Source organism: Rhopalosiphum padi, chromosome 2 (assembly GCF_020882245.1).
Source record: "Rhopalosiphum padi isolate XX-2018 chromosome 2, ASM2088224v1, whole genome shotgun sequence".
Taxonomy (NCBI): domain Eukaryota; kingdom Metazoa; phylum Arthropoda; class Insecta; order Hemiptera; family Aphididae; genus Rhopalosiphum; species Rhopalosiphum padi.
In genome coordinates this window covers 59,126,921-59,147,010 of record NC_083598.1, presented here as the reverse complement: position 1 = coordinate 59,147,010, position 20,090 = coordinate 59,126,921, and the positions used below count along the sequence as shown (strand labels likewise).

The window sequence follows — 20,090 nt, the reverse complement described above, 5'->3', positions numbered from 1 at the left end:
GGTCCCACCCCTGATAAATTTAGAATTGGTTATTAAATACATTTTCAGATAATGTTAAATTGCCTATATTAAACTCCTTAAAAAACGCCGGTAACATAATATTATTATGTGGTCGTATAAAGGTTATATAATAATATGTTACGCTATTTTGATTGTTCAAAATATAAACTAATTGAAATAAATCAATATTGAATTGATATTGACGGTTATTTACTGTTTAGTGTTGAGAGAAAAGTCGGACATGGAACGCCAAGTGGCGAAGCTGCGCACCAATCTCGAACTGTCGAATAAAGATTTATCAGAAAAGACTTTGCAACTTTCTCAGCTGAGGAATCGTGCGTATACAATAATATAGTTTAATAAAAGTGTTCGGTTCTTGTCAGAAAAATGTAATTTAATCATATTATTTTGTGCGTATATATATAGTTTCAGAAGCAATGTACAAAGAATATGATCAATTAAAACAGCAATATGAACTCGAGACAACTACGCTGCAAAAGGCGATGGAACGAGCTTCGCAGGTAAATAATACAATTAAACGTTAATAAATTAACCGTCTCATAACTACTCCAATTAGATTTTAATTGAAACACTCCTGTCTAAATATAGTGGTATAAACAAAACCGTGAGCTAAAAAGAAGGAGCTCGGCGTTAATGCAAAAAGTCATGTCAGTGGCGCCGTCCACGCTGGATGACTTAGCAGACGACACGGATGGTAATGACAACGATACGGACAACAACGACACCGAAATGGAAGAACTGCGGAAAACTGTCAAAGGTAAACCGCTTTGTTTATTAACAACGTTAATAACAACACATATTAATTGCGTGTTATTTATTTGCAGAGCTTACTCAAGAAGTGTCGAGACTACAAGCAGAATTAAATAAAATTAAACTTCAAGAATTTGAAGCCCAGGAGCAGACAGTAGACTTAACTTCTGAACTGGAGGAAGAACGCAGGGCGCGAAAACGTGCTGAACAAGAACTGAAAGTAATTATTACACTCGTATACTATACTATTATATTAAATCATAAAACCGTTCAATGTTCTTCTGCTTATATTAATGTTCCAAATTTACACATAAACTTAAATTGCTTTTAAACTATTTCGATTTGAATAATTGTTGTAGGTTTTCAAAATTGATAATCACTAAAACATTTTTTTTTTTTTTTTTTATATACTTTTTAAGGAATTAAAAATGAAACACAACAATTTGGAATCAGTTAGCCGTAAAGTAGTTGAAGAGACAACTGTATTACACCAACAATATAAGAGAGAAAAAGAAGAAGGCGTAAAGATACGAAGTGATGCAAACAAAGTAATAGTTAATTTCAAAATAATAAATCGTGGACTTGGTTTAATCGATTGGCTTACAGGTAAAATCCGAAAGAGATGTACTTGCACGGCAAAGTCAATTGTTGATGATGGATGCTGCATCGGACGAAAAAATTATGAAACTTTTGTTTGAGGTAGAACAATTGCAAAGAACACTAAGCCAAGAGAGGCAAGAGCATACTGAACAGTTAAAAGACTTACACGTAAGTACTGGAGTAATATATTTCATTGTATTAATTGCATTTTTTATAAAATAAATGTTTTTTTTGCAGGAAAAGTTGGAATCTCAAAGCGAATCTGAACAAATTGAATTGTTTGAAGAAAAGTTAAAGTTAATCGAAGCGGAATTATTATGTTCTCAGCAGAGAGCTGATATTGCTGAATCTCAGGGTATATAAATTATATATGTATATTATTTAACAATTAATAGAAAATTAATAATACATAAAAGATAAAACAATTAATAATTTATCCCAAAGTAAAATCTTTTATTCTAATTTTATAATATAAAAATAGTGGTATCAAAATTATTATTTATTAGTTCTAAATAATTATTAGTAAAATATATCTCATATTCTAAACAATTTAATAATAATTCTCAGATCTAGCTATAATTGTTCTAATGTTTATAGCATATCAATAAATTTGCAATACAATTATTTTTAGAATTTGTCTATATATATTTTGTTTGTCTCCCACTATATCACATGTAAAACGTACCAAAAATTAAAAAATTTCATTAACAATAAAAATATGATTTTAAAGCAGTGGTAACAACATTAATAAAAATAAATGAAAAAAATATTTTTGAGGCAAATCTCGAAGTTTTTTTCCTAATAATATTATTATAGTGACAATGATTTACTATAAGTAAAATTGAAAAGAAAAACATTTTATTCAGATCAACGTTTCACTTTTATTATATACCTATCATTAACACTTACGAGTTACGACTGACCTTTGTGTGAACTTGTTTTGCCGTATCTCACAAGCTAAAATTAGCAAAAGCAAACCAAGGATGATATTGCAGTATCCTCAAAATATTGCAATCGAATTTTTTAAATTGCTACAATGCAACCAAAAATATACATTACCTGTGTTTTAGTTGAAGAACTTGAGAAACAACTTCGAGAAACCAAAACTGTAACCGCAACGCCCCAATGCGCACCTCCACCACCACCACCACCACCGCCAGCTCCACCGGCACCACCACCACCACCGCCACCGATGGCATTGCCGGGGACGACCAGCGGTATCAAGCTGAAAACAGTTAGCTCGTTGAACCATAACTCTAATGCCATTGAAGATTTAGGGAATTACTTGGGACTGCCACTGGCTACTCCCAAGGGCCCTCAAGTCCAGAACGGTAAGTAACATGTGCAGACTAGCAATACCGCAGTCATGCGGGTGTCATAAAAATGGCACATAACGAAAAGACGATAGTTTTTATAAATAATAATCTAAAATATTAAATAATGATCGATTACGATTTATAACATGGTTTTACCACAGGTGCCATTGATGCGATAATCAACCAGATAAAAGGAGGTCGTTTCAGTCTAAAAGCCACGGACAAGGAGGTAAAAACTCTATCCGTGATAAAATTACGTTGCGCAATAGTCGTATTTCGGATTTTGATAATTTGTTCACGATTGATTAATAATATTATATTCCTTTTTCTCGTTTTAGAAACAGACTCCGGTCAAAAAACAAGAACCGCAACCAGTTGTCAACGAGATGATGAATGTTCTAGGCACATTGCGCCGAAATCCCAAACGAAGAGCCAGTTTCAAAACAGCGCCGGCCGATGTGGCGCTATAATATTAATAAAAATATATTTACAGTCCTAACTGTCTGCGTGTCTCGCTTAAAACAATTATTATAACTATAAATATATATATATAATTCTTTTTGTTCCTCGAATGTGTGTGTGTTTGTGTGCTCGAGTGTACTTGACAGACATTTTCACTACTCATTAAAAGAAAAAAATTGTCATTTTATTGTAAATATATATAATATATGATATAATATTTATATATTTATATAATATATAATTCTGTAGCTACTACATATGTATACATATAGTTATTAGAAGCGACTTTAGCGTAAAAATAATATAATTTAATGGTCGGAAACGACAGGACATCTGTGATTTTTACATTTCTACTGAATTTCTTAGTAAATATTAAATACTGTGCATAATTTAAGGAAATTCGTTTTTAAGAATATAATATTATTACTATTTATTAAGAACCATGATCAATTGAGTCTAACGGTGAGTGTGAAAATTATAGATATATAGGTAAAGTTATTGTTTTTTAAATTTTTATTCTAAAATATTTTACCATAAAATCCATTTTTATTTATCATTTTTTCCCCATGTATAATTATAAGTAATTTTTTTCCAACAAACTGAATATTATGATTTATTAACAAAAAATTTGTTACATTTTAAGTACTTATTTGTACGTTATTATTTTATAGTAATAGTTGAATAGCCAATTACTTGTTTTGTGTTATAAGATTCTAATTTAAGTAATTATTTTTTAACAGTGCTATTTTAATTATTTATTAAATCATATATTTATGTAAATTAGTAATAATAATAGAATATTGTATTAAATATTTTGATAGAACACTGTAACGTCCAAGATAGACGGCAATCGTTACAACACTAACTTTAAAAATGAAAAATAAATAAATTATCAAAGTACATTATATTTTTTAAAATTTTATACATAGTTCAATATTTTAGTAAAATTAGTAAGTACTTTATATTTATATTATAATAAACTGTTAAATGCACAATTTAATGTAATGTTAGATAAACTACATTTATGTATTGCAATAGAACAGTAATGGCAAACCTATGCACGAATGCACAATAAAGGTTGATCAAATTTCAATTGTACACAAAAAAATTGAAATGATTAGAACTGTGCTATTTATAAAATGTTGGTTATAAAAAATCTAAAGAAACAAATTATATAGATTTAAAAAAAATTATAATTAAGTACAAACAAATGTGTCCCCTCCTTAATAAAATAATATAATAAGTCTGTAACTTTTTTTTCAGCCTTAAAAAATATAACTTCCTTTGGGCACTTGAACAATTTTCAAAACTCTGGATGGAAAAATTTGGCACTTGACCCAAAAAAGGTTCGCCATCCCTGCAATAGAAATTCTATAGTTAATCTCAACGTAATAAACCATAATTATAGTGTACTTTTCAGGATACTATATCTGACATAGTAGCTTAATTAATAAAACATTGGCCACTTCAAAAACATCAAGTTTAATGCATTCTTAAATTCTTAAAAATATAATAATATATTATACATTTTCTCTTAGTATAAATTCATTTATTTTCTGATACCTACCTTAGTAACAGATATAACTTATGTTGTTTTGTATTTACTTAAACATTTATATATATAACTATATTTGAACATATGCATCATTAAGATTTTGTATTGGAGGAAGCGGGGTATATTTATACAAATAACTCACCGAAAGAGCATATGTGATAGAGACTGATATAGATAATAGTGCTGCAATACTGACATGTATTGACTAAGTGTTTAATTTCTTATTCCTATGAAAAATATGCGGGTGTGAAAACTTTTTTTTTCAGAATTGAAATTTAGATATGTTATAATTCATTATTTCTAACCCTTTAGTGGGCAATGGGAAATAATTTCCCACAAAAAAATTAAAATCTTGAAGGTTTTGTTTCAATAATTCATCAGTAGAGCGTGCCAAAGCAAATGTCAATAAATCACTAAACTCAGAAAATAGTATACAATTTATTTCATATTTTTTTATTTTTTTTCTCTATTTAGTTTTTTTTAGACGATTTAAAATATTATTTTTTTTTTTTTTTACCTATGACCACTAAAGGGTTAAAGTAAATTTAATAAAATATAGTTTAAAATAATATTACATTTAATGGATGTAATTTTAAGGATTGTTATACTTCCATAATGCCATAATACTGTGGTAAAGTGGTGTACTCCTTATTTTTTCAAAGATAAAAGAGAGAGGGGGTAAATTAAAATTATGTATAGTAACTCATTAGTAGTATGTACTACGTACCTATATTATGAAAATTAAATTATATTTTTTTTTATTATTTCATAAATTATGTATCTATCTGCAGACACGCATGCGTGTATTACAAATGTAGACATGTACAAATATCTTTATATGATTATAAATTTATAACTGCGAAAAGTAATATTTAATTTATCATCCTATACCTAAAGATTATGCATATTTGATTATATACATAAGCGCAATTTGAGGGGGCTTGGGAGGTTAAGCCTCCCCCCCCCAATCAATCAAAGTCCGCCAAAACGGTTTGTATATATCCCCTTCCACCTTTATATATCTCAGGAAGCATACACACAGTACATACATGCAAATTATAATAGCCCCCCAAATTTAAAACTCAAATTGCGCCTATGATTATATATTAGTTCAGTGTATAAATTTAAAAATAATATGATGTTTAAGTTTCAAGTTTATTGTGTTGAATAGTTTATAATATTTTAGTATGATCAAAAGGAGGGAGGTAGGACAAAACCACCTTAGATTCTCCTGTGTATACACTACTGTTGCAGTGTATTACAATCTTAATATTAATACTACCATGGTTTAAAAAAATCGTTGATTATTACTTTAAGTATCTATGTTATTATGCTAACGCTTATTATTTACACAATTGTTTAAAATAAAAAAATATGTTTTGAACCTGATTTTATAAATACTGCTTGATAAAATGTGTCTTTCGAGCTGCGTACACACGAAAATTCGTCTGAAGTGTTCAGTTTCTACGAATACGATATTCATTTTTCAGTTAGATCACAATATCGACGGTCATTTTTTACTATCTGTAATCTGTATTGATTGAAATCAAAAAATGGTGTTCACGACTAAATTACTAGTATTTGTCGTCACATTGATGTCATTTATCAACCATTCGTACCTTATTATTACCATAGTTGGTTTGTATAATATCTATATCATATACTGATTTAATTCGTTTTTAATTAAATTGTAATTGCGTTGAATACATACAATATATATGTATTATGTATATTGTTTATATTGCGCCTACTTATTAGTTATTATAGATTAAAACTAATATATAGGTATTTACTTATTATAATTTATATTACACACATGATACATATATTTCTATTATATCAGCCGTCAGGTTATTTTTATATATAACATTGTATTTAATAATAGTTTTTACTTATATATTTTATGTAAATATGACATAAAATGTAATAAGTAATAATTAATAATTATTATACAATATATATATTATATATATTGTTTTAAATGTTATTGAGTGATCTATCAATCACTGATAATTTTCCAATGCATCTTTGACGGTTAAATAATTGATTTTAAATGTAATTTATATAATTTACCTCTTTAAATATTAAATCGCATACAATTAAAGTTAGATATTGACTTATTTAGTATTTATATGGACACAATGGTTTTCAAATATCTTCAACCGACAAGGCGACAACCATTGACTTGAAATACTAAAAAAACTGAAACGACAATTATGCTACCCAAATCTTATATTTTTAATTATTGGGCTTTCCTAAAATGTGTATGAAAAAACACACGTTCAATAATTGTTTCAATTTGTATTTTACAGAATTGCCAAATATTAGTCACATCACATATGAAGATTATAAAAATGGTAGGTATTATAATATTATAACGTATGTAGAACAATTGGTAATATTTATAATCATGCAAAATCTAAATAAATACTAATATTCGAGTTGATAATGTATTATTGTCATTGAATCGTCTTAATGTATTAATGAAAACAATAACGTATCGCATGTAAAATGTAAAATAAAATACCTAGAATATAAAATAATATTAAAACACTTCTTATTGTTTTTTAGCTGTGGCTAAAACAGGTAGATTTTTTAAATTTTTTTGCTAAAATGTATCGATATTACTTTCTAAGAATATTATGTATAACATTTTTACACTCGTCGAATAATATTAAGTAGAGCTATTTTGAATGAAAAACTAAAAACGGTCAAGGTTTCAGCTTTGCATACATTCTTGTATAATTATTTTGTAGTTTTAAAATTATCTAGGTACAATTATTTGTTATACCATTATCTATTATTAATATTTGTGATTCGGTTATTATAGAAAACCCGTAAAATAATTTTTGCTTCAACCTATGCCTATAGAGTAGGTATAGGTACTGCAATTTGATCAAATATTAATAAACACAATAAATGATAAGACACCAATTATTCATGTTATAGTTTTTAATACAATATATATGTATTATAACCGACTTAACAAAAAATTTTAATATTATCAAAAATTACTAATGTTTTTTGAACATTTTCTTAATATTTCGTGATCCAATGTGCAGGATTTTCTTTGTTAATAACTTAAGGGCCAGTTGCACCGTCTCCGATTAAAGTTAATCACAGTTTAATCGGCCGAATTAGCCCGGTTAAAATATCTGTTATCAGTGATTAAGCGTAATCGGAGTATAATCAGAGACGGTACAACTGGCCCTTTTTAAAGTCTTTTACGAATTATATTAACAATGAAAATCTTATCATAATATACGACTAATAAAATGTCTATGTATTTAATTTATCGATTATTTAATAGCGGCTTTGTACGTGTTGGATGAAAATCAGTTCCAAATGGCATTCAATAGTAAGTTAAATTTCTTATATAATTTCAGACGTGGTAGATATACCTGTATAAATATTAAATATACGTTATGAGATGTTAATATTACAAATGACAATACAACTATGAAAAAAATATTAATTTTATAATCATAAAAGATACAATTTAGTAGGTATTTACAACTTATCGACTCAAATTATTACAAGACCCGTCAGAATGACACATCACACAATCAGATAACCAAAATCAAAATAAAATGACCTTTATGCACCTGTACAATGCAGCACACGTCATACCAATAATGATAATAGGTACATAATGACGTAAAATTATTATAAATTATATTCAACACATCGATACATTTGGCTTACCAGCAAAATGTAAATATACTACAAGCTTACTACCTAACCTTTTTTTTATGACGTTTAGAGGTCTAACTCTAGGTAACTAAAATAATTTTGATATATCGTCGGTGATAGCATATATTATGCGTGTCGGGTACAACTGTAAAACTATTTGTAGCGAGCGGATAAGTTAAATTCCTGCAACACAAACATACGAAATTTACAGTTGTTACTTGTTTGTTGGTATAGCTATCATAATAATGGGAAATATTGATATCTGTTTAAATAAAATTTAGTATTGTTGTGAATTTTATTATTTTAGAATATAAATGATGTTTTTGCTTAAAGTAGCACTATTGTCCCTGCAGAATTATTTTATTGAACTGTAAAAATTGTCTTGAATTTTTAATTTTACTATTAACTTTGAAAAACATTTAAGTACATGAATAATATTCAAAAAATATTAATAATTATTCCTTTTGACATGTTTTTTCGATTAACGTTTAGGTCAAATATATTAGGTACCTTGTAACTTAAGCAGTGAATTAAAAAAATTGTATGATAAAATGTATGATAAAAAAACCAAGTGTTAGCAAATTATAATGTCTTTCCAACAATGTCCAATCGGCAACCAACCTTAATATACATTGTATTTTGTACGATTTTTCTGAATTTTTGATCATTGGGGTGAGCTTAGCAGTGTTTTTAGATAGTTGCTTACCTATATATTTTTAAAGAATAGTTCCAATAGATTAAACTTTTTAGTAAAAATTTCTAACATAACATTTTATAGATTTGGATTATATTGCACACACATCCAAAACTCATTGAATTTTAGTGTTTAAAATTTATTGATGAACCATCATAATATATTTAGATAGGTACTCAAATTTAATATAAATATTTTATACAGATTATCAAAAAACCATAGGTAAGTTCCAATAATCTTTAATAAACACGACTTAATTATTAATTGTAGAACAGCATACTGTGTACTTTGTGTTAGCTGTTTTAAAATGTTTGAAGTGAAATTCTTTACGGAGGATAAACAAGAACAATTTACCGCCTGTTTTGGTTTTAGTCGTAAATGAATACAAAAAAAGACCCAGTGGACTGTATGATATTGTAATTTATTGCATAATAATAATTTAAAATAATATTTTAATAATAATAAAAAATTAATACAAGAGTACACTTATTGTCACTAATGGGGTGATGACTGTCGCGATTTGACGGTATTGTCACCGACGCAACGTTTAGATAACCACTGATGACCCGTGCCTGTTTAATACCCGACCCAGGGCGATATCGATAAATGATAATAGAATAGTATATTCTAAAATCAATGATATTAGGTATTATTGTACACTGAACACCGCCTAAACATGTTTGTGCATCAAGAGCGTGGCTTATACTCACGAGATCGCACTTTGCGCGTTTGTTGTGAGTTCCTAATCAACTGATGTTTTTTTATGAAAACCCTAAAATTTAAATTATATCTAAAAAAGTTTAAAAATAGTATATTTTTATTAATTTGTATCAATATATGATATAATGACATTTTGAATAATTGAAATATTATGTATACCTAGTATTTTTGTATTGAATAACGAAGATTACAAAAATAATCTATCATTATGTTATATATTTATTATGAATTATGAAATATAAAAGTTGCAAATGACTATTGATTAGACACTATTTAATTATAGTATTGTATTTGATTATTACTTAAACAAAACAATGCATTAAACTTTTTAGAAAAAATTAAAGATGATGAGCGGTATAACCGACGTAAGTTACTTTATTTTTATTATTAGATAATAAACCTAACTTATTTTTACTACATTTTTCACGTAGATAATATTTCGTTTTATTTTTAATTATAATTTACCTACTTAAATATTTTTTGTATTATCACTTTAAGGGTTTACATGTTTTTATATCAAATAATTTAAATATAAAAACCACATTAGTCATATATCTAAAAAAACCTTTTTTTTTTATTGCGAAGTTGAATTTACAGTTAATAAGTTATCAATTTAATCGGTTAACTAAAATGTTAGTAATATGTTCATACGTATTTCAGTTCGTAAAGGTAAGTCAATTTTTAACAACTGAATCATTATATTAAAGAACTGAGTTGGTCTACTGCAGTGTTACCCAACTGGTGTTCCGCGGAACCTAAGGTTCCGTCAGTCAGTGCCAAGGGTTCCGTGAGAAATTTGGGAAAATATAAATTAATTAATAATATTTAAATTATTATTCTAACATAGAATAGCTCCAAAAATTATATGGGGGTCCCACAAAACGTTCTAGCTCTTTCAAAAGGTCCACGATTAAAATAAGTTGGGAAACACTGGTCTACTGTATAGTAGGTGTCGTAATTAAGAAAGACCTATCAAAGATTCGGTGCAAACCATATGCACCCAACACACCTAATTTATAACCCATTTACGCCCGAAATATTTTGAATAAAAATGCGTTACGACCGTACAACGTTGCCAAACTATATTTTAAAATACGATGTAATACAATGGAAAACCTAACCTAACCTATTATAACGATTGTGCACTCGTTTAATTATTATACATATTATTTATAGGTACCAATTTAAACTATTTTTAGTTTTTATCAATATTATCGAATATCGGTCAATTTTATCTTAATTATGCACCACATGACGGCTCTTACTTCTCTCTGTGCATGCGTTGTACAATCTTAGTACTTTACACAAAACACAAACTAAAAATCCTTAACTAAGTACTATTTGCAGTATTATACTTAAGTGCACGTATATAAAAATGGATTTTAAAATAGGAAATACTACTAAAATCAATATTTAATTTTTCGTAACTTTAAATTCCACTTCAGTAAAAATTTGATTTCGGGAGATATAAGTTGGCGCTGCGTTAAAAAAAATGTTGAGCGTATAACTTATCATTCAAAATCAACACTAATCGATATTAAAGACATCCATAATTATGAACCAAATACTATTAAAGTATTGAAGATTAAATTTACAGGTTATAACTTCATGATTTATATCTAAATTTACTGATATTACCTAATAATATTAGAAAATCTGTATACCGTAAACGATGAATAGTGCTGTCTACCATTCTTAAATCACTTAATGAGGCAATCGCACACATTTCCGATTTAGCAGTCTTAACAAACAAAAATGAATAATTTAAATTTGTTGATCGTGTAAAAAACATTATACTGATAATATGTAAAACAAATTTAAACTTTTTGTGTAATTGAAATACACACATACTTGTTAAAAATAAAGGAAATAAATATATAGTCACAGTGAAACCTAAACGAAATGAAGAAAAACAACGTAAATAATTTGCATGTACAACTTGAACCTAATATGAGTTAACAATTTAACCAGAATACAATAATTAGAAAAAATTGAGTATACATTTATAAAGATTGATTTATAATGTCATATTTATTATATTAACCATATGGAACCTTATTTTTGACTTAATTTTTTTTTTTTTTAGAAATATTTCTCATTGCAACAAAGCTCAATGAATCACGGTTATTAAAAAGAATTATGTCATGTAATAATATATATCTATTATACTGTTATAATATAATATACGCACATTATACAATTTTTTGATTAAATCTACTCTTATATACCTCAAACATAATAATATAATCAATACAATTGACTTACAGTTGGTCGTCATTTCTGCTACATATACCCTATTTTCTTTTTGAGCGGTCACGAAATATTAGTGAACATTTTGAGATTTTTATTTTGCTACCAGATAAAAAAATCGAATTAACGTTTTATACTTATGTGTTTCATTTTCCTATTACCAAATAAAAAAAACACAATAACAAAATATACGTTATTATTATTATAATGTTTGATTACATGTGTAGTTGCAGGATGTGGTAAGTTTATTGTATATTATTATAATATATTATATAATGTTCTGTATATAATATTAAACAATTATTAATATTAGTTAATCGTAAATTATGCTAATAAAGTAATAAGTAATAACTTTAACCTTTTTCTTTTGCATATTAATTTAATAGGTGATTCTATATAATATATTATATCAGATTTTATTCCATGTTTATAAAATATAATAATATCTATTCATATACTTTCTTTTCTCTTCGTGAATTATAAATGCAAATTTCGATTTTATAAATATGTAGTTAAAACTAAAAATTTTCAATTGATAAAATAAAATATTTCACATCAAGTTTTAAACATTAATTTTAATTATCGAACTGTTGAATTAATTTATAGTTGATAAGTGTCATAAAATATAACATATTTCATATATTCATTTAAAATTCACTGAAATAAAACATTTTTTAAATTACCTAAATATTTTACTCCTTATAATTATAATCGAATAATATGTATTCATAGTTATAACTTATCAGATTATTAACGTAGTTATTTTTTTCTGTGTATGAACAATTGAATAAATGCAGATGATAAACTTAGTAAGTATAATATCTATTTAAAAAAAAAAATCATCTCTTTAACAATATACAATAAAACAAATAGTAGTTCATATTTAAAAAAAAAAGGAAGTTTGTAATGCCTCAAAATTATTATTAAATTGCATAAAATCTAAGTATTTGAATAATTGTTCTCTAAATGTTTTTAAAATTTTCAAAAATCAGAATTTTACTAAAGAAAAACGCTATATAAGCATTTACTGTTTCTGTCGACTTTCTACAAGTGCATATAACATTAAATGTTAATTTTATGCTCAGCAGTTCAACATAAATCTTAATCAATATTAAAGATAACAACATTTTTAGTGATTTATTGATTGTGGTTTTTGATACTTTAATTTTCAAGCGAATTATGAATTTTACACACACAAATCGTTTAAAATTTAAAATTACAGCAGGCATATAAAAAACACTATACAAATATAGACAATGGCGATTCGTTTAGATATAATAATAGGATGTTTGATAATAGTTTAATTTTATTACTATTAAAACTAACAAACTTAAACGTAAACTACTTGTCTTAATTTTTTAAATGTTATGACTTGTTTTGCACTTGTATAAAGAAGATAAAAAAATTCTAATGTTTAATCATCTTATAGAATAAAACGAATGAGTATACTTGATGAATCACTCTGCATATTTACTAAATTTATAATCACAAAACGCGTGTTTACACGACTATGAAAATTTCGTATCGATGTTCAATAATGATATATTAATAGATCTCAACACATGAAACAAAATCTTAAAAAAATTCACTATATTAACATGATTTGTGTTTTTAATTATATATTATAGTAGAACATATAAGTAAGCTATATTTTTTTTTGCTTATCTATTATTTATTAACTGTTTACATCATAATAAGAAGTGTATATTTACAATTTAAATTGTATATAGCGTTTTGATATATATAGGTATATATTATTACCTGCCATCTATTAATACAAATAACTAAAAACAATTTTATTAAAAAAAAAATAATTTAAATTGTATTGTCCACTGATACAAGGGCATGTCATATGGGTACACATTACACTGCGTCTATGAACTAGGAAGCTAACAAGGCTGGGCATTAATGAGTTAAAAATTTAAGTTAATTAACGAATTTCTTTTTTATTAAGTAACTTCTAACTTAACGAGAAAACCCATAATGATCTTAACATATTAACAATTAAGCAATAAATTCGTTGTGTCGTCAAAAATTGTTATATTTTGTTCATATTGCTTTCTGTGACCTTTAATGTAATTAATTTTACATGAAAAAAGAAAAGTAACTTATTTTTAACTAAGTTGTTACTTTTTTTCAAATTAACTTTTAACTTTAAACTTAACTTTCATTTTTCTACATTAACTTAACTTAACGAGTTAAAATAATTATTTAACTTACCCAGCCTAGCATATAATATATTATATATATATATATTTATATACATAAGGGCAAAAGTCAAAATCAGCCGAACCTCAGAATTGATAGGGAAAAACGTAAACTAATAATTGTTCTTTGCACTACAAAATTTAGTTTCTGGCATATATTATAGTAATGAGTAATGACAAAATTCCATTTTTGGTTCCTATTTTAAAAAATCCGTCGTCATTAATACTCAATATAACATCTAACACGTTGTTATTATTTTGAATTTTCCTCTATGAACACAATGCACTGGAATTTTCACTGTCGTTTCAACTATTAGAGGTAGACATTATTTTCAGTTATTTATTTCATTTTTATCGCTTGCGCCAGTAATCTATCAATAGCATTTCCCGTACTTTTTTAAAAAATTTTTTTGTTTAGATTGGTTTTCTACATTTTTTTAAATTTTCTACGAATTGTTGTAAATAATTTTCATAATTTACATTGTTTATTACACCATTGGATAAAAATGACATTTCCAGACATGGCTTCATTTAGAGGTTGTTGTAACTGTAGTAGGTACACTAGCTACGATTTTACCCTCAGGATAAAATTTACTATACAGTTCAAATGAGGTAGGTCACAACTAAGTATTAGCACGGGAAAAAGCCGAAACGTGACATTTAGCCCGAGGAATAAGGATTGCGGCAGTTCGCATTTCTTAATTACTTTATGCATAATTTAATATCTACATGAATCAATAATCTAGACAATACTGCTGTATATTTATAGTGTGAAATATTTAATAACCTTATTAATTATATTATATTATGGGTTATCAGTCCCAATTAGTCTAATGATCGTCTCCAAACTTATTGGGTACGCTGTATATATAATATATTACACAATATCTTAATTATAAGTGCAACTGATTGTTTTGATAATTTTATAATATTTATTCCATCAACGCTTAACAGTGATACCATAGTAATGGTCGATTTACTACGATTCAGAAATTTTCTTGGATTTATGTGAAATAAAAATAATATCATAATTATGTATAATTTAATTTAGATATGAGTTAAAGTTTATTAATATTATATAATAAAATCTATTTTTAATTTTTTAATCCATGTATTTAACAGAGACTTATATCGGTAAGTACTTCAATGATTTTCAAATTAATAATACCATTTAATATATATATATATATATATTACACTATAATTATAGTTTATTTTTATATACAATTATTTTAGTTTAGGAGCCGCCAAACCAATATATTTTTCCCTACCTATCTTTCACATAATATAGGAACAAAAATATTCCGTATTTTCACGATTACAACTCTCTGGTTCAGTTTAGTCCAAAGGCACCTACTATGCATTTTATAAAGAAATATATTTACTGTGCTTTGATCGGATACATTTTTAAAGTTTAAATTTTTGAACAAGTCATTAATGGTTAAAAATAATCGAAATTATTTTTAATTTAAACATGCTTATATTTATACAGAATGTAAATATTAAAAGCCTATCCAGTCAAAGCACAGGAAATATTCTTCTTTATAAAATATATAATAGGCGCCTTTGCGCTCTAAACTGAATCAGAATTGTAATAACTAACTGCATCGATACCAGACTTATACCATGAAAATACATAAAAGTTCTTGTTTTGGCCAATATTATAAAATAAATATAATATTTATTTATTTGAATGTGTAAATTATGTGTTTTATTAATAACACAGTTAATTTAAAATACAGAGAGCGACAAAATAGACAGTGCAGTTTTGAAAAGCCATTAAAAAAAAAAAAAACTGCGCGACTTAAAGAAATAAGGTTTATTTTATTTTATTTGGTACATCGTGCCGTTTTATACATTAAGTATGACATCAGAAAGATGATGATCCCCATCAGTAATACATTGTTGAATTCGATTTTTGAGTTCTTCCAAGGTGTGAAGCCAATGTTTAAAAACATTTTATTTCAAGTAGCCCCACAGAAAAAAGTCACAAACGCTCAAATCGGGTGAACGCGTGATTCATCATATTAACGGTCCTCAACTTTAAAAAACGCGTTCAACAATGTATTGCTACTGGGATCATCATCTTACTGATGTCATTTTCAAAACTTAATCTATAAAATGTAATGATGTACCAAATAAAATAAAATAAACTTAATTTCTATAAGTTGCGTGGTTTTTTATTTTTAATAGCCTTCCAAAACGTCAGTGGTTGTTTTGCCGCATTCTGTATAATAATATACATATTTTAATATATTAGAATAACATTTTGATAATATTTAAATTTCACATGGTATTAAAATAATAATGATATTTACACTACATGCCTAACTTTATATTGTATAAAATATTTTTATCAATAAAAATTTATTAATTTATCAATATTATTTTTCAATATTTTTGTAATAATTTATCATACAGAAGATCGTAAAAGTAAGTTTATATACACGATTATTGTATTTTTCAGATTATTTTATTAATTTTATTTTAATATTAAAACAATTTTAAGTGATTTAACAGAATAAACAAAAGGAAAAAATATTCTTTTATAGTCTAATTCAAGTTGAAAAACATGTACAATTTTAAAATACTAATTGCTCCAAGATTAAGGAAAATTCTTTTCTTTTTTTTGTTGTTGTTATTTCAGGGGTCACTGTATACATTGCGCCTTTAAATGTAAAACTTTTATATGAACTGTTTGCTGTGATTGAGGTTTAACATTCGATAAAATAATGTTTTAATTTGATTAGATGACAAAAGTTTTTATCATTAATATTTTTATTATGGTAGTATAATGCATTTATGTAACCATACAAATTATTTTTAATAATTAACACACCATGCCTAAAACCTAACTATAAACAAAGTTACATAACATCATAACTTATTTATTTATGATTAATTAAAATTACTAAGATAGTAAGATATCTAAATATAATTTTCATCAGTATCTTGAACGATAATATTAATTTATTTATGTACCAACTAAAATAATTTATATATTTTTATTTTGATGGAAACAATAATAAAAGATTACCACAGTAAAACACAGACAGAAGGTAAGCAAATTATTATTATTTATTTTTTAACAAACACTTTGAAAATATATATTTTTATAGTTCATCTTTTCTAATGACTGATATAAAATGCACATCGTGTACATTTTTGGTATGGTCGTTCAACATATCATGTGTATGTAATGATTTTGGAATAATAATTATTATACCTAACCATGGTAGTTTATAATTTATGTCATACATTTTATTATTATGAGAAATAAAATAATATTATACAAGGCAGATCGAGTATTAAACTTCTAATTATTATTTTTAATAAAAATATAAGGAGATTCAGTGTATTAGTTGTAAATCCGTTTTTTCGACTGGTTGAACTATTTATTTTGTATTTTTAATGTTATCTGCGAAAAATACTGATATGATTATACTAAAATTGTAGCGTAATCCTATTACGCCCCATTTCGCCCATTTTTTATATTTCTAGTGTTTCGTTTGCGTTCTTAAGTCAGACAAATTAAACATGTAATATAAAGCGTGTTCGAAGTTTGAATTGGGCCAGATAAATATATTTGGCCTGTGTGTGGCCTGCAGATCTATTTAAACGTGACAAGTCAAAATTTAATATCATTGGCATTCAGAGCAAACTATTTAAAAAATATAATTATATTCCTTATATAGTCTTAAAATTATAACACTTTAAATCTATGTATTTTGAAATAAATAAGCATCTTGATAAATTATTTTTAACATCACTGACAAAGAAATATATTTTTTAATTGTGTAATCATACATACTTGAATGATTTGTATTGATATGTAAAAATTCTTCAATCATTAAGTGTTTAACCCATTGTATCGATAAAATTCTAAATAATAATAATATATTTGGTACAATGTTTAGCTTAACTCTGATTATTATTATATAATATGCCTTTATGATATTTTAAATAGTGTATTTGAATGATATCATACTTTAAAATAAGATGCAATTCAAATATAAAAATGGGAAAAAATTTCGTTTATCTTAGTTTAGGATAAAATCGACGGTTTACAAAAAAGTGTCAACTTAATAACCCAACTTTTATGGTTTGAATTATTTTTAGACTTTTAGTTATCACTGACATTCTTTTCCTATTGGTGCTTAATTTTTTTAAATTATTTTTTTATTGCTAGAAAATCCTTTAGTTGTCATCGATTCATATTCTCCGAAAATTGAAAGTGAGTTAATTTTTAATTAAATAAGCATTTTTTTTTTTTTTTTAATACTCATGATAAATTATTATAAAATAACAGCGCATATTTTTAATACCTATAGTTATTTATCATTTATTTTCATATGATAGAGGCAATTACGGAAATTAGATCTAAATCATAAAAATATGAAAAATATCTATAAAATCAAATCATTTATATTAAATATTAATTTGTATATATACCAAAAGTGTATATATTTCAAATAATTAGTGTTTTACATAAATGTATTATCCGGTATTATTAATATTTCAATATTAATATTATTAATTTATTTACCACCTTTTTTTTACAGGATTCAATGAATCTAGTGAAGAAATAGAATACTGTGAGTTACCTAATTTTAAATTTATTTTATCGAATTATCAATTTATAAAACCTGTCTTTGCTTAATTATCTAATTAATCATATTTATGTTTTTTTCAATACTGAGTATTATAATTCATGTTTTAATATCTTAAATATTAGTTCATATTTTTAATTTGACATCTATTGTATACCAAATAAAAAAAAATGAAAAAAGTAATTATTGTGGTTCATGTATTATTGTAGACGTATAATAAATTACTTAAAATATACTATTTTGAATTTAATTAAATTTTAATAATAATTATACTGATAATTATTTACAGTACAAACACTTAGTAAGTACAAAATATGAACGAATGTTCTAGATAGCAATAAATCTATTAACGAACACTTATTATTATTATTTTAATAATAATATTATCATAATCTTATTGTCATTAGGGTCACTAGTTATGACTAAAGACTATAACTATTAATGGTTATAATGATATGATCATAGTTTTAAGTTATTGTGACCATTTCGATAAGTAATCAATAATTATAGCCCATAGGTATATCACTAATTTATTATAATTTAAACATGAAAAAATTGGAGCATCAATCCTTAAATAAATATAAATCATATTCTGGCATAACTTTTTTTTAAATATATATTAGCTATTAACGTTTTAATTTAACTTTATGTAGTACCATTGAGTAGTAAGTATATTATGTATTACAAATCACAATACATAATACTATTATATTATGACGTCTTATTGTGTTTTAGAACCAAAGCGAATTGTTTTTATTACACGCATTATAAACACTGATAATAAATAAATTATTGTAAATGTCATTGAATTGTGAAGCAGTTAACAGATACCTATTAAATTCGATTTAAAATACTTAAACGCTTAATGTAACATTTGGTTAGCAAATGACAATATAATATTATATATTCTGATTTTATTCCTCAATATTTAAATTAGACATATAAGTACATAAATATACCTATATTTTTTAAACAGGTAGTGAAGGGCGTATAAGTATGCTGATTTTTATTATAACTAATATTAATTAAACTTTATACTTATAACTTATACTTTTTAACTTATAATATTAAAATTATTCATATGTAACTTTATTTTATTTTTCAAAACATATAGAAAATTTATATTGTAAGTATAAGCTTTAACTAAATTATTAACTTAGAAATATTTATAGATACCTACATCAATATAAGTACATAGTGAAATATGAAAAA

The 20,090-nt window shown here is 25.5% G+C and overlaps 2 protein-coding genes and 1 long non-coding RNA gene across 3 annotated transcripts in view; all 3 read left to right on the top strand.

The window, feature by feature from the left end:
• The window catches only part of LOC132921050 (shootin-1), a 28,180-nt gene extending 24,131 nt beyond the window's left edge, over positions 1-4,049 (top strand). Inside the window, exons 3-12 of the mRNA XM_060983870.1 lie at positions 222-335; positions 427-521; positions 610-778; positions 846-991; positions 1,191-1,319; positions 1,378-1,539; positions 1,609-1,726; positions 2,442-2,702; positions 2,849-2,916; positions 3,026-4,049. Of these exons, the coding sequence (XP_060839853.1) occupies positions 222-335; positions 427-521; positions 610-778; positions 846-991; positions 1,191-1,319; positions 1,378-1,539; positions 1,609-1,726; positions 2,442-2,702; positions 2,849-2,916; positions 3,026-3,157 (1,394 nt within the window). The 3' untranslated portion in view covers positions 3,158-4,049. The remainder of the gene's footprint in view (positions 1-221; positions 336-426; positions 522-609; positions 779-845; positions 992-1,190; positions 1,320-1,377; positions 1,540-1,608; positions 1,727-2,441; positions 2,703-2,848; positions 2,917-3,025) is intronic.
• A 143-nt stretch (positions 4,050-4,192) lies between these two features.
• Positions 4,193-10,730, top strand: LOC132919017 (uncharacterized). The gene is made up of 9 exons (XM_060980370.1): positions 4,193-6,342; positions 7,017-7,061; positions 7,276-7,290; positions 8,015-8,062; positions 9,296-9,313; positions 10,144-10,176; positions 10,472-10,480; positions 10,540-10,598; positions 10,659-10,730. Exons 1-9 carry the CDS (start codon positions 6,258-6,260, stop codon positions 10,728-10,730), a joined length of 384 nt encoding a protein of 127 aa, XP_060836353.1. The 5' UTR covers positions 4,193-6,257.
• Positions 10,731-17,229: 6,499 nt separating this feature from the next.
• Positions 17,230-19,182, top strand: LOC132919310 (uncharacterized). The gene is made up of 4 exons (XR_009660619.1): positions 17,230-17,327; positions 18,458-18,502; positions 18,831-18,863; positions 19,168-19,182. It is a non-coding gene; the product is annotated as an uncharacterized LOC132919310 (long non-coding RNA).
• The last annotated feature ends 908 nt before the right edge of the window (positions 19,183-20,090 follow it).